This window comes from Rhinolophus sinicus, chromosome 8, assembly GCF_057876585.1.
Source record: "Rhinolophus sinicus isolate RSI-liver-muscle chromosome 8, RSI-T2T, whole genome shotgun sequence".
In the NCBI taxonomy this organism is placed as follows: domain Eukaryota; kingdom Metazoa; phylum Chordata; class Mammalia; order Chiroptera; family Rhinolophidae; genus Rhinolophus; species Rhinolophus sinicus.
Window position 1 is genome coordinate 43,994,644 of NC_142508.1, and position 12,556 is coordinate 44,007,199.

Below are 12,556 nucleotides of genomic sequence, written 5' to 3' on the forward strand. Positions count from 1 at the left end.
GCCAGCCTATTATCCCTTGGTTTTATTTTCTTATTTACAGTAGGAGGTCCTACAGGAATTGTCTAGCTAATTCATCCTTAGATGTTGTTCTCCATGGTACATATTATGTAGTACTACATTTTCATTACATTTTATCAAAAAGAACAGTATTTAACATTGTAACAGGGTTTGTTCACTGATTTCCACTGTTTTCAGCATACACACTTAACTCAACCTGAGCAAAAACTCACTTCACAATTATATTTATACACGTTTATATAACTTTTTTCCCATAACACTTTCTTGGCCTTCCAGAAATGCCACAGAGTTACTGTGACTATCCAGATGCATATATAACATGAAATACCATCTCATCCATAGGTCCGTTTATTTCACTAACAGCAATGATATTAATAATTTTCATAAATTGAAAGACATTCCATCTAAATGGGAAGTATCAATAGTAGAACTGTATTCTACCAGCTGTTGTCCTACTCCTGATTGCTCTGTCATCATTTTGAGTTCTTTACATAATAGATGAAATTAAATATCCTTCCTTAACCATAAACACACAGACCATTAATGACATTGAAGCTAAGAAATATACAAATTACGAAGACTTAAACTTTGATTTCTATATCATTCCTACATCAGATCTAAAATCGGGAGAATTACAACTACTTAGAAGTTGATAACCGAGTAGTATGACCCAGAGAAATAACAATCTGAATATTAATTTTATCCAGAGACATCCTACATTTATGAGCCGTTCTTTCCTTAGGCCTAAAAACTGACGCCATCCCATTTTTATTTAACCTGGAAATTGCCCTCCTCTTACCCCTGCCCTGAACATCCCAAACAAACAACCTAAGAACTATACTTATTATGGCGCTAGTCCGATCTCATTACCAGCCATAAATTTAACTTATGAATGAATTCCAAAAGGGTTACAGTGAACTGAATACGATAATTATTTTAAACTAAAACAAATTATTTGACAAATTATGATTAACTCCATACTTAGCAAATGTCCTTAGCTTCTATTAATATTATCCTAGCATTTACAGTATCCTCTAGAGGGCATAATATTCTCATTATTAATTTATAGTAACCATGATAATCCTATATACCCACTTTACATTATCTAGCATAATAACTAATACCTTATTAGTATTCCTAGCCTGCGAGGCCAAACTAGTGACATCATTACTAGTTATTTAATAACTATGGGCTGATTTTGCACAAAGCCTCACTATCCTTCAATGCTAATAATTATTATTTCATCATATTGATGCTATTAACATGATTATCAAAAATAACATAATCTGAATTGATATGACTTATAGCCTGCTAACGAGCTTTCTTAGCCTATTCCTCCTGAATCAACTGACCTTAACGCTTCACTACTGTTCTTTTCCGACTCCTTACCGACACGTCCAGTAGCACTCAAACATGACTTCTGCCACTGATACTCACAGCCAGCCAATATTACTTATCCAAAGAATTACTAACCTGAAAAACACGGTACATCACAATACTAATTTTATTACAAATGTTCTTAATTATAACTTTCACCCCCACAGAATTGATCTTATTCTATATTTTATTCAAAGCAACATCAGTCCCAACCCTAATCATTATTACCCGCTGAGAAAATCAAGCAGCAAGATTAATGCAGGACTTTTATTTCTTCTCGTATACACCAGCAAGATCACTTCTACATGGCATTGTTCCAATTTTTCTCAAAAAATTAGGTTTATAAATGTCCTAATAATCCAATACTGAACTCAGACAATACTCAATTTTTTTATGTAATAATTTACTATGACTAGCATGCATAATACATTTTTATAGTAAAAATACCGGGTCTTATATAAAATAATAATTATAATATAATATAATATAATATAATATAATATAATATAATATAATATAATATAATATAATACAGGTCTTATATTAATTTTTGCTCCAAAAGACGCATTACAGCTGATTGTCTGGCTACATCTTATTTTCAGGGAAACACATTGAGTTCAGCAAGGCCACAGAACGCAAGATAAACACACACTAAAAAAATCCTATCTCTATAAAGAAGCAATTAACAATTGGAAACTGAAATTAAAATGACACTACCACTTACAATCATATCAAAAATGAAATACTAAGGGGCGGCCGGTTAGCTCAATTGGTTGCTGCTCTTACCAACAAGGTTGCCAGTTCGATTCCCACGTGGACCAGTGAGCTGCACCCTCCACAACCAGACTGAAGACAGTGACTTGAGCTGAGCTGCCAGTGGGTGACCCAATGGCTCAGTGGGTTAGAGCCCATGCTCTTAACAGCAAAGTTGTGGGTTTGATTCCCGCATGGGATGGTGGGCTGCGTCCCCTACAACTAGATTGAAAACAGCGACTGGACTTGGAGCTGAGCTGTGCCCTCCACAACTAGATTGAAGGACAACGACTTGGAGCTGATGGGTCCTGAAAAACACACTGTTATCCAATAAAAATTTTTTATAAAATGAAATACTTAGATGTAAATCCAACACATCTAACAAAAAATATATATAGATTACATATGCTGAAAATTATAAAATGCTAATGAAAGAAATCAAAGCTGACCCTAACAAAATTGCAGACATATCCATGTTCATGGAAGACACACATGACAAAGCTTTTCTGTCGATATAAATAAGCATATTCTTTAAAATTGATATCTTTGTAGATAATATGTTATGTAGATAATATGTTATACAGATAATATACATACAGCAAAGGAACTACATAAATATTTAGCTAAAATAGGTTTCAGAAATTTTTTAATAAGAAGAAAGTTAGAGGAATCACACTATCTAATTGTAAGGCTGACTATGAAGTACTCAACACGGGGTGGTATTGGAGGAAGGATAGACATACAGAAAACAGAACAGATCCAAGAAGTAAACCTGCATGAGTACACCCCACGGATGTTGACAAATGTGCAAAAGCAATTCAATAGAGGAAGAATTTCCCATTTCTTCTCAATAAATGGTATTGAAACAGTTGGACTTACACGGGCAATTTTAAAGAAAGAAACTCAATTTAAATGCCATATTGTAAACAAAAATTTACCCCAATGAATGATATATCTAAATGTGAAAGAATAACGCTTTTAGAAGAAAACATAAGACAAATTCTTTATGACCTAGGGTTAGGTGAGGAGTTCTTAGACGTGACAACAAAAGTCCAATCCCATAAAAAATTAATAAAACGTATACTTATGATGCTCTAGCAATCACAGACCTATATATTTGTCCCTAAGAAATGGAATCATGTCCACACAAACACCTATACACAAATATTTATAGGTGCTTTATTTGCAATAGCGCCAAACTGTAAATAACCTTGTTGTCTTTCAGTAGGCAAATGAACAAACTGACAGTGGTACAGTCATACAATGGAACACTCCTCAGCCATGACAAGGAATGAACTCTTGATACCTAAAACAACTTAGATGGATCTCAAGGGTACGACGCTGAATGAAAAGTGTCAATCTGAAGAGATTATTTACTGTATAATTCCACTCTTGAAAGGACAAAATTATAGTGATGGAGAGCAGGTCAGTGGTTGCCAAGACTTAGGCTTAGGGTGAGCTTCTGACTATGAAGGGTAGCACAGAGAGTTTCTTTGTGTTAATGGAACAGTTCTTTATCCTGATTGTGGTCATAGATTAATCCACGCATGTGACAAATTGTCATGGTATGTTACACACAAACACACACACACACTAAGCACATGTGACAACGCCTTAAATTTTAATAAAGTCTGCATTTAATAGTATTGTGCCAAAGTCAATTTCCTGATTTTGATAACACACTATCGTTCTGCAAGCTGTCAACACTGGGAAAAGCAGGGCCTAGTGTACCTGAGAAATCGCCATCCTGGTTTTTTATAATTTCCTGTGACTTTTAAATGATTTTGAAATAAAAGTTTAAAAAGAAGGTCCGTAGTCACATAGCCATAGGCCCCCTTTCCTACAACCACCCAGAGATTGCTTTGTCATGTGGAACAACTGACTAGGACCCAGAGGGCACAATCAAGGACGATTTCCTGAGGACTGTTTCCTTCTTTCACTGTCTCAGAGCACCAGGAGATCAGCTCTTGAATGGCAGCTTGGGGTGGGAGATGAGGGGAAATGGGGTCCAACATATGGTGATGCAAGGAGAACGGACTCTGGTGGTGAACACACAATGTCACATATAAATCATGTATTACAGAATTATACACTTGAAATCTATGTAACTTTATTAACCATTTGCCTAGAGATCAGCGATAAAGATTTATTCAAGAATCTTAGGGTTTGCAAACTATTAATTGAAACACAACTAGGCCATACCTAGAGTGTTCTGAAGAAAGAAAAGCTAAGAGTTCTTAGAGTAAAAAGGACATCCTTGAGAATAATCAGTCCTGCATTTTTAGCCTCTGAATTGATCTGGGCTGGGAATGCTCCAGATGACTGCTGGTCTGCATAGTGGATGTCAGTTGGCCTAGAGAGGTGAACATTCTTTCATTTGTTCATCAGGGGCCGTCACAGGGTTATCTGGGGGTTTCATGTGTATCTAAGCATTAATGCCAGCCTGGAAAGTTCAAAGGATCGAGCTGTCAGGCTCATCCAAACAAGAACAGGATCATTTCCTCCTGGCACAAACTTCTGTTTTAGTAACTGGGCAGATTGACTATAGTGACTTTATTTTATTTCTTTACCTTAATCCTCACATAGCGTATTAGTCACTTCTCTAGAAATGGAAGCAATTGCCATCGCTGCTATCTGCAATTATTCACCACAAGTGAGATTAAGCACAGATTCAAGTTCCTAGAGTTCTTAATTCTGCGAATGGGTCTACCCATGTATTTTCACAATTGCTCTCTTGCACATCTTTTAATAACTTTGTTCAAAACATTCATATATTATGCATATTATTTTTTATAATGTGGTTTGAAAACATTGCCTCCAGGTTGGCCTCGCAACAAAGGTTGGCACCGCTGCTGAGTACAGTTTACACTAAGATCACTAACATTCACGGCATGTGTTCTCCAGAATTTGTTTCCTAAGCTGAGTCAACTTTTAAACACACCTTGACGTGTCTTTCTACTTTCTGTTTTCTTTAGGTCATATAGTCATAAAGATTCTGAAGAAATACTCCACAGATTTGTTGACTAGTAAAAATCACTGCGCACTTCTGAGAAATGCTATATCATTTTTATTTTAGAAGAAGAAGGATAAGATTAATTTAAACAAACACATGATTATGAAATCATTATGAAACACGTACTATAAGCAAGGCAAATTTTTAGAAAATGGGAATTCAACAGTGAATGCATTAGATAAAATTGCTGCTCTGAAACTAATTTAAGGTTATGCTTCAATTATATGTCAGTGAAAGAAAGAAAGAAAGACTTTCCCCACCTTGCTTTCTCCCACCTTCATGTAATAGTCCTTATGTTCCCCCCTTAACTCCAAATGTATAAAAAGAACTGCAAAACTGTCATTCACCAGAGCATTTGAGACCTTGCTTTCGACATGTCATCAATTTCACTCAAATAAACTCTTATAAAAATTCTCTACAGGTTTGGACATTCTTACAATGACATCGCTCTCCATCACTGCCAAATGGTTCACCTACTGAACTTAGAGTAGAATCTAACACTCTCCCCCACTCCCACCCCCACACTCCAGTTCAAGCCCTTGTTTCTCAGTGCAGTGGTGTAGGACACAACTCCCTAGCCCATGCTGGTGTTATGAGCCTTGCGCTGCCCCCGGCTGAGGCAGTCAGTCGCCAGTCGTCAGTTGGGTCACTCACAGCAGCTCACGGCAGCTCTCGCCAGCTGCCGGCCACTCACGATGGCTGCCAGCCACTCACGCTGGTTGCCGGCTACTCATGGCAGAACACGGTAGCCCACGGCAGACCATGGCAGCTCACAGCAGCCCAGCTCCAGGGAGAGCTATTGTTCACAATTGAGCTGTAGAGGGCGCAGCTCACTGGGCCATGTGAGAATCGAACCCACGACCTCTGTGTTAGGAGCATGGTGCTCCAACCACCTGAGCCACCAGGCCGGCCCTAATTCTTTTCAATAGGAACAAGGCACTATGATCTGGCCTTTACATACAGTCCAACACTCAACACACTCTTCCACTGATCGTGTGACATTCTTTCTGGGCTCCTTTATCCCTGTTGAATGAATGTAGACAAAAAAGTGGCATTGTAACAAATCTAAACAAAAGTAACCTCACAGGGTGATCTGATCATAAATTCCTAACTGGGTGGGCCATGGACAGTCACCCTCCAGACATATATAAGAACTTCTCTAGCAAAAGGTTTCTCTTTGCCTCGAGCAAGCCCTGTCAATTGTTCTGTGCATCGAGGTTAAAACTCCTGTGAGATGCCTCTTTTTTAGTCATAACCACCCTCAAGAGGGCACGTCTCTTATTAACTAACCTGTAATTCAGTCCCCACCTAGCTTTCTCCCCTTCATGTAATCTTCCTTATATTCCCTTCTTAATTCCAAATACATTAAAGAAAATGTCAACTGTCATTCTCCAGAGCATTTGAGATCTTGCTTCCCAGCAATGGCCATCACACTTGGCTCATATAAATTCTTATAAAAAATTTCCTACAGGTTTGCACATTCTTCCCTCAACCTAATCAAGTTCTTTCCCACAGCAGGGCTCCAGCATGCTAATTCCCAGGGACACCTGCCCCATAGTCAAATATCAGACTTTCTCATCCTTCCATTCTCAGGTCAAGTTTGTGCCCCTCCCAGATGCCAGTTTATACGAGATGCTCTTTCACGCCATCAGGCGCCCTTCTTTGAGTCACTTAACCAACCTGTAACCAGGCTCTCGACCAGTAATAAACTTTTCACTCCATTGAATGTAATCTCCATGCGAGCAACGGCCCTGTTTGTCTTGTTTACCATCATAACCCAGCACCAAGACAAGGACATCTTAACAGAGGGTGAAGGTTCATTCAACACTCTTTCATAACTTAAGATAGATTACATTACAAATAAAATAAATGAAGTGTAACAGGCAATTAAGTAAAACTGTTAAATAATATCCATAAAATTACCATGTGTCCTGGAAACTAAGACCTAGCTGGACAATCAGCTCTAATGTGTCTTTTGGAGCAAAAATTAATATAAGACCTGGTCTTATTTTACTATAAGACCCGGAGTTTAATATAATATAATAAAACTGGGTCTTGTATTAATTTTGGCTCCAAAAGATTCATTCGAGCTGATGGTCCGCTAGTTCTTATTTTGGGGGAAACTCGGTAATAAATATAAACACATCAAATGTAAACATTTTAAAGACAAAATATGATATGATGAAGGAATTCAGAAAATAAAGACTGCAAAGGGAGAAAAATAATTACAATATAAATGATAGACCAAGATTTAGATGCTTAATCTACGAAGAGCTCTTTAAAATCAGTAAGACAAAGGCCAAAAACCCAACAAAAAATCGACAAAGAGCATGAGGGAAAAAAAGATATGTCATAGAAAAGAAACATAAATGCTTTCAATTAGAAACATAAATGCAGACATACTTTCCACGACACTGAAAAGGGATACGATGCAACTTAAAACAATATCGAAATGGATGATGACAGACACTCTCTCCTTCACTGAAAGCAGAGGGCACCTGAGTCCAGGGCTCGTGCTGCCTGCACCGCTCCGCCAACAGACCCATCCAGGAGCTGGGCTATAGGATAAGTGTTCATTGTCAGAGCACCCGTGGTCTGCGAAGGCAGCAGGTTAACACTTTCAAAAACAGCCTTAACATTCTCAGTCCAGCTTAGGGTATTGAAGGGAAGATCTGGGCATTCCACCAGAGACTAAGGGACTGTTCCAGGGGTCTGCATGGAGGCTTCCCTCTGGCAACGTTGCTCTCCAGTGGTGTCCGCAACCCAGGAGCGATGAAGGGAGTAGCCTGGAGAGAATGCCAGACCAGACAGGTTGTGATCAATAAGCACAACGGTATTAATCATAAGTTCAGGGTTATTTTCTAAAGCATGGGACTGGGACAGAGGACATTCTGAGCTCCAGCCACAGGGGGACAATCTATTACTAAGCTACAGGTCAAGGAAAGGTGTGGCCAGGGACGCAGTGAGGACTCTCCTATGGGGGTCCCAACTGGGCCTACTTTTTTTGTTGTCCCCCTCCTCTTCACTAGACCTTGACCTTGGGCTCTGTCCTTGGCCCACTTAGTCCAGTTTCAGCACGAATGCTGCCGAGTCAGTTTAGGGAGAATATCCCACCCTTAATATCTGTTCAAATACCTCATTCCCCAACCTTTGATATTGTATCACCCGGGACTGACTCCAGCCAGAACCCTATCAAGTCTGTTAGCCAAACTTCCCTTCCCACTGAGGTTTCCTCTGTATTTCTCCATTCACTGAGCCCACCCTACTCCTTCCTTGGCTATAAATCTCCCATCATCCTTGCTGTCTTCAGAGTTAAGACCCATCTCTTTCCCCTGTTGCAAGCCCTCACTGCAATAGCCCCTCTTGAATAGTCTTCCTTACCATCCTTACAAGTGTCACAAGAAACTGTTCTTAGCGGTGAGATGAACAGAAAAGAAGACGCTCGGACACTCACAAGCCTTAGAGGTTAACCACTAACATCGAGTCCAGAGCTGTCCATGAGGGTGTGCGACTGCTGGAGGCAGTTTGGACTAGGAGCTGATGCCTCGCTCTCAGCAGATCTGCAGCAAATAAGGCTCAGAGATGCCCTGAGGTGGGACATGAAGGGCACAGAAGGGCAGTGGGGACCAGGATGCTGCATGTGATGAGAAGGAGAAGAGCAGAGGTAGTGGAGCTTGTTCTCACTGGAGTCGGGGCACAAGGTTAATTCACACACACACACACACACACACACACACACACACACCTGCATCATTAAAAATTCATGTCTTCTAAAGAGGGCACCTTGCGGAAATTCACAAAGTCCACCTTGCAGAAATACACACGGTTGGCACCAGCACCTTACTGGCCCTGCTCCTGGCCTCTGCCCAGCTACTGGCGTGTCTAAGCAGGTGGCAGAAATTCTGCAGACACGGAAGATTTGGAGCCTCTCTGCAGGCTGGTTTTCCTTCCTCAGTATGAGAAGAAAAGAAACAGTCCTGGATTCCTGAAAATAGCTTGCTATTTGTTGTGCAGGAAACCAAGCAACAACATGAGGAAGGTGGGTGGTTTTGACAACGGACAAAAGGGCAGTCACTCGTAATTCTGATGCCGTTTTGTCTCCCACGCACCATTGACTGAGCTCACATTCAGGGCCGGTCCAGCACCAAGGAATTCACAGGCATCATCTCCAGGTTTTGTAGAGTCGTTGCCCTGCCACCCATTTGCCTCTTACACTCACCCCACACCACCCCCATCCACACACATGACCTGCCTCTAAGGGAACTCTACGAGCATCATAGTCTTGGCTGGGTCCGCAGAACGCCCTCCAAAGCATGTTGTACAAATACTCCCACCGCCTTTATATAATGGTACCTGATTTGTAAGTTATCACCAACATGGCAAATCATTAGCCTTTTGATTGTCACCTTTATGAGAAGTGAAATTATCGTCAACCGTGAGATGGTTTGCACTTTCCTCATTTCCAGTGCATGATTCCCTCCACTGGACATTTTTATTCCTTCTGTGATTTAGTCTATTCATACATTACTCATAATCTTCTCCTAGAGCATTTTTTCATTATTTTGTGGTGCTTTTTATATGTCACAGATAATAGAATTGATGTTTGAACTGTGGGTTGCAATGTTTCCTCCTAGTTTATTGTTTTCTTTAAAGGGAAAATTAATTTCCTAACCTTGTTATAACAACAGCCTGCCTACACACAGCATTCATTCTCCTTTCAGTTACTTATCATGCTGCTTTAACTTACGCTTTGCATTTCTTATTCTACTGACTGAACTTTAAGCCCACCTAAAAATCTGCTTGTTTCATTTTCTCTTTTAGTCACAAAACCATGAGTAGCTTCTGAAGAAACACAGTGTAGAGACATTTCATTGCTCACATTACTCCTGATCTGAGAAATGCTACCGTGTTTGTATTCCAGAAACAAGTTACAGAAATGTTTATTATTTATTTGTTTATTTATTTATTTATTTATTTATTTATTTATTAAACAGTGGTCATGTATCTGCTATAAGCAAGGCACTCAGTAGTAAATACAATAGACAAAATATCTACACAATGTGAAATATCAGGTGATGAGAAGTGGTCAATGCATGATTGTTTTATAAAAGTCAAACAATAGGAATTTGGGAAGGAAGGAAGGAAGGAAGGAAGGAAGGAAGGAAGGAAGGAAGGAAGGAAGGAAGGAAGGAAGGAAGGAGAATGGAAGACAAACTAGACTGTTTCAAATGATTTGTTGTCTCCTTGCTAGAAACAAAACTTTCAGAAATGAACAAAAATGATAAATGCTTATGTTTAAACTTCTTATAATTCAGAAAGATTTTGATCTAAAGCTTCTTTACCAAACAGAACCATGCTGATAGTTTTTCGTATATCTTTCCAGAGCCAAACTAAGATTACTAAAAATCAAGAACTCAAGATAATATTATGCTCTACATAGTTTCACAACTTACTTTTATTTTTGAAACACATTCTACCATTTGGGAATCTCTATATCGGAGAACATTCTGATCTAACTATTTCCGGTGATTCTAAAATATGTCATTAATTGAATGTGCTAAAATTTATTGAAAAGTTCATTATGGTCAACTCATAACTATTCAAGTTTTACTATTACAAATACTTTTTCACTTCAAATGTCGCATCTTGATTCATGTGTGTTGCAAGTGGACCAGAGGGTGAAACACGAAGGCTTAAACTACTTTTCTAAAGGCATTTGTACCTTATAGTTGGTTTCATTTCCTAAGTCATTCTGAAACAAGAAGCTTTATGTGTTTCCCACCCCCACCCTACCATGCTCCTTCACTTCCCTCTGGCAATAGGAGGGGGTCAAAAGAAACAACTGTATGGGTTTTCTAGTCAGATTTTGATTTGCTGTAGGAAAAGCTTTAAGTGTCCTCACCTGAGATGACCTCCCTCTTGTGATTAGTGGGAAGACCTTTCCCCACCCCTACCAGTCACGATCTCTTCATGGGAGACTGCACAAAGAAGCTCAGATTTAACACTGCATGAACAAAGGACACTACCAATTGCCCAATCCAAGAAGAAACTCCCTCATATGACCAGAGGACCACATTTATTTAGAGCTATTTCTTAGCTCCCAAAACTCCCACAAACACAAGATGAGGCCACATGATACAGTGTGAGACCAAAACACAGCCCATTTACAGGGTCTTTCTTAGATGATCAGCTTATGTTGCTTCCGTAAACTTCTTCTCCCATCTAGACAAGGTAGTGATACATTTATCACATAAACGCCAACACCTCTTGAGGCTTTTCAGGAGCCTAAGCATCACTGAGAATAACCTCACAGAGAAGGCCCAGGGGCAGCTCCTGTGCAGAAACCCTGAGTGGCAGGGAATGACTTCACTTGCTGCCCCAAATGGCTGAAAGACCTCTACTCTCTATCTCTGCAGAGCTACAAGGAGAAGTGTCACTGGATGAAACTAATCAACAGTTGCATGTGTAGAAAATGAAAACATGATTTCCCGTCAATGGTGATTACATTGAGTATGTCCCTGCCTTCAATTCCTAATTTAGGCTTTGAACATGAGGACAAGTCCTCAGTCCTCCACCCCAGGTATAGACTGCGTGTGGTTGAAGTCCCATCGCCTGTACTTGTACGTGTCCTCAGGCCTGGAACCAAGGAGCTCACAAATCGAGGTGTGGAACTGAGGATCTCACATTTCTCTCTGAATCTAGAGAATCGGGGCCCTTGTGATTTCGATGCACACAGATATCCAAGGAGAAAGGAAAAGGTGTGGTTCGAGTACAGACGAGTGAGAAAACAGAGTTTGAGCAGCCCTTCGCCGGCACTGTTGGCGTTAACAGAGCCAAGGCGTTACTGTGGACTGGAGATGACACAAAGACTTTCTCCACCTCTACCTCCAGGTCTGCTGAGGATCAATTTCTATGCTCTCCTAAGGACTCAGGAAGAGAGTCCTGACCCCCAAGGCCACCAATTCTCTGCCATTGTTCAAGTGAAGAAAATGTGCACCTTTTGGGTACAATCTGCCCTGTGGGGTAAATACTGGTGAGCGGACTGTAGGCTGTGCTTTAGACCCGCTTGCTCCCTCACTGCTGCATTTCCCTGCTACTCCTTCGTCACCCACAATTTCCTGATGGAAGTTTCTGCTGCATCAGGCACATCCTGCTCAAGGGCAGGTCCAAATGCACGGTGGTGATTGAGTCTATCTCAGACACCCCACCCTTCCCGTCTGCTGGCAATCTTGCTAGAAGAGGCTTCGAAACTGGAAGGAAGCCACAGGGTGGGGCTCGCAGGAATCATTTATATTCTGCAACTTCCAGACATCACACACCAATCGAGACACAGCTTAGAGAGGCTGCCCAGAGAAGACACAACAATGTCACAACTACATGTGAGTTGAAAAGGCA

At 40.3% G+C, this 12,556-nt stretch overlaps 1 protein-coding gene across 1 annotated transcript in view; it reads left to right on the forward strand.

The window, feature by feature from the left end:
- LOC109458062 (galectin-10-like) overlaps nt 1–12,556 on the forward strand; it is a 60,564-nt gene that overhangs the window by 43,678 nt on the left and 4,330 nt on the right. The window contains exon 2 of the mRNA XM_019751397.3: nt 11,578–12,540. Within this exon, the coding sequence (XP_019606956.3) occupies nt 12,526–12,540 (15 nt within the window). The 5' untranslated portion in view covers nt 11,578–12,525. The remainder of the gene's footprint in view (nt 1–11,577; nt 12,541–12,556) is intronic.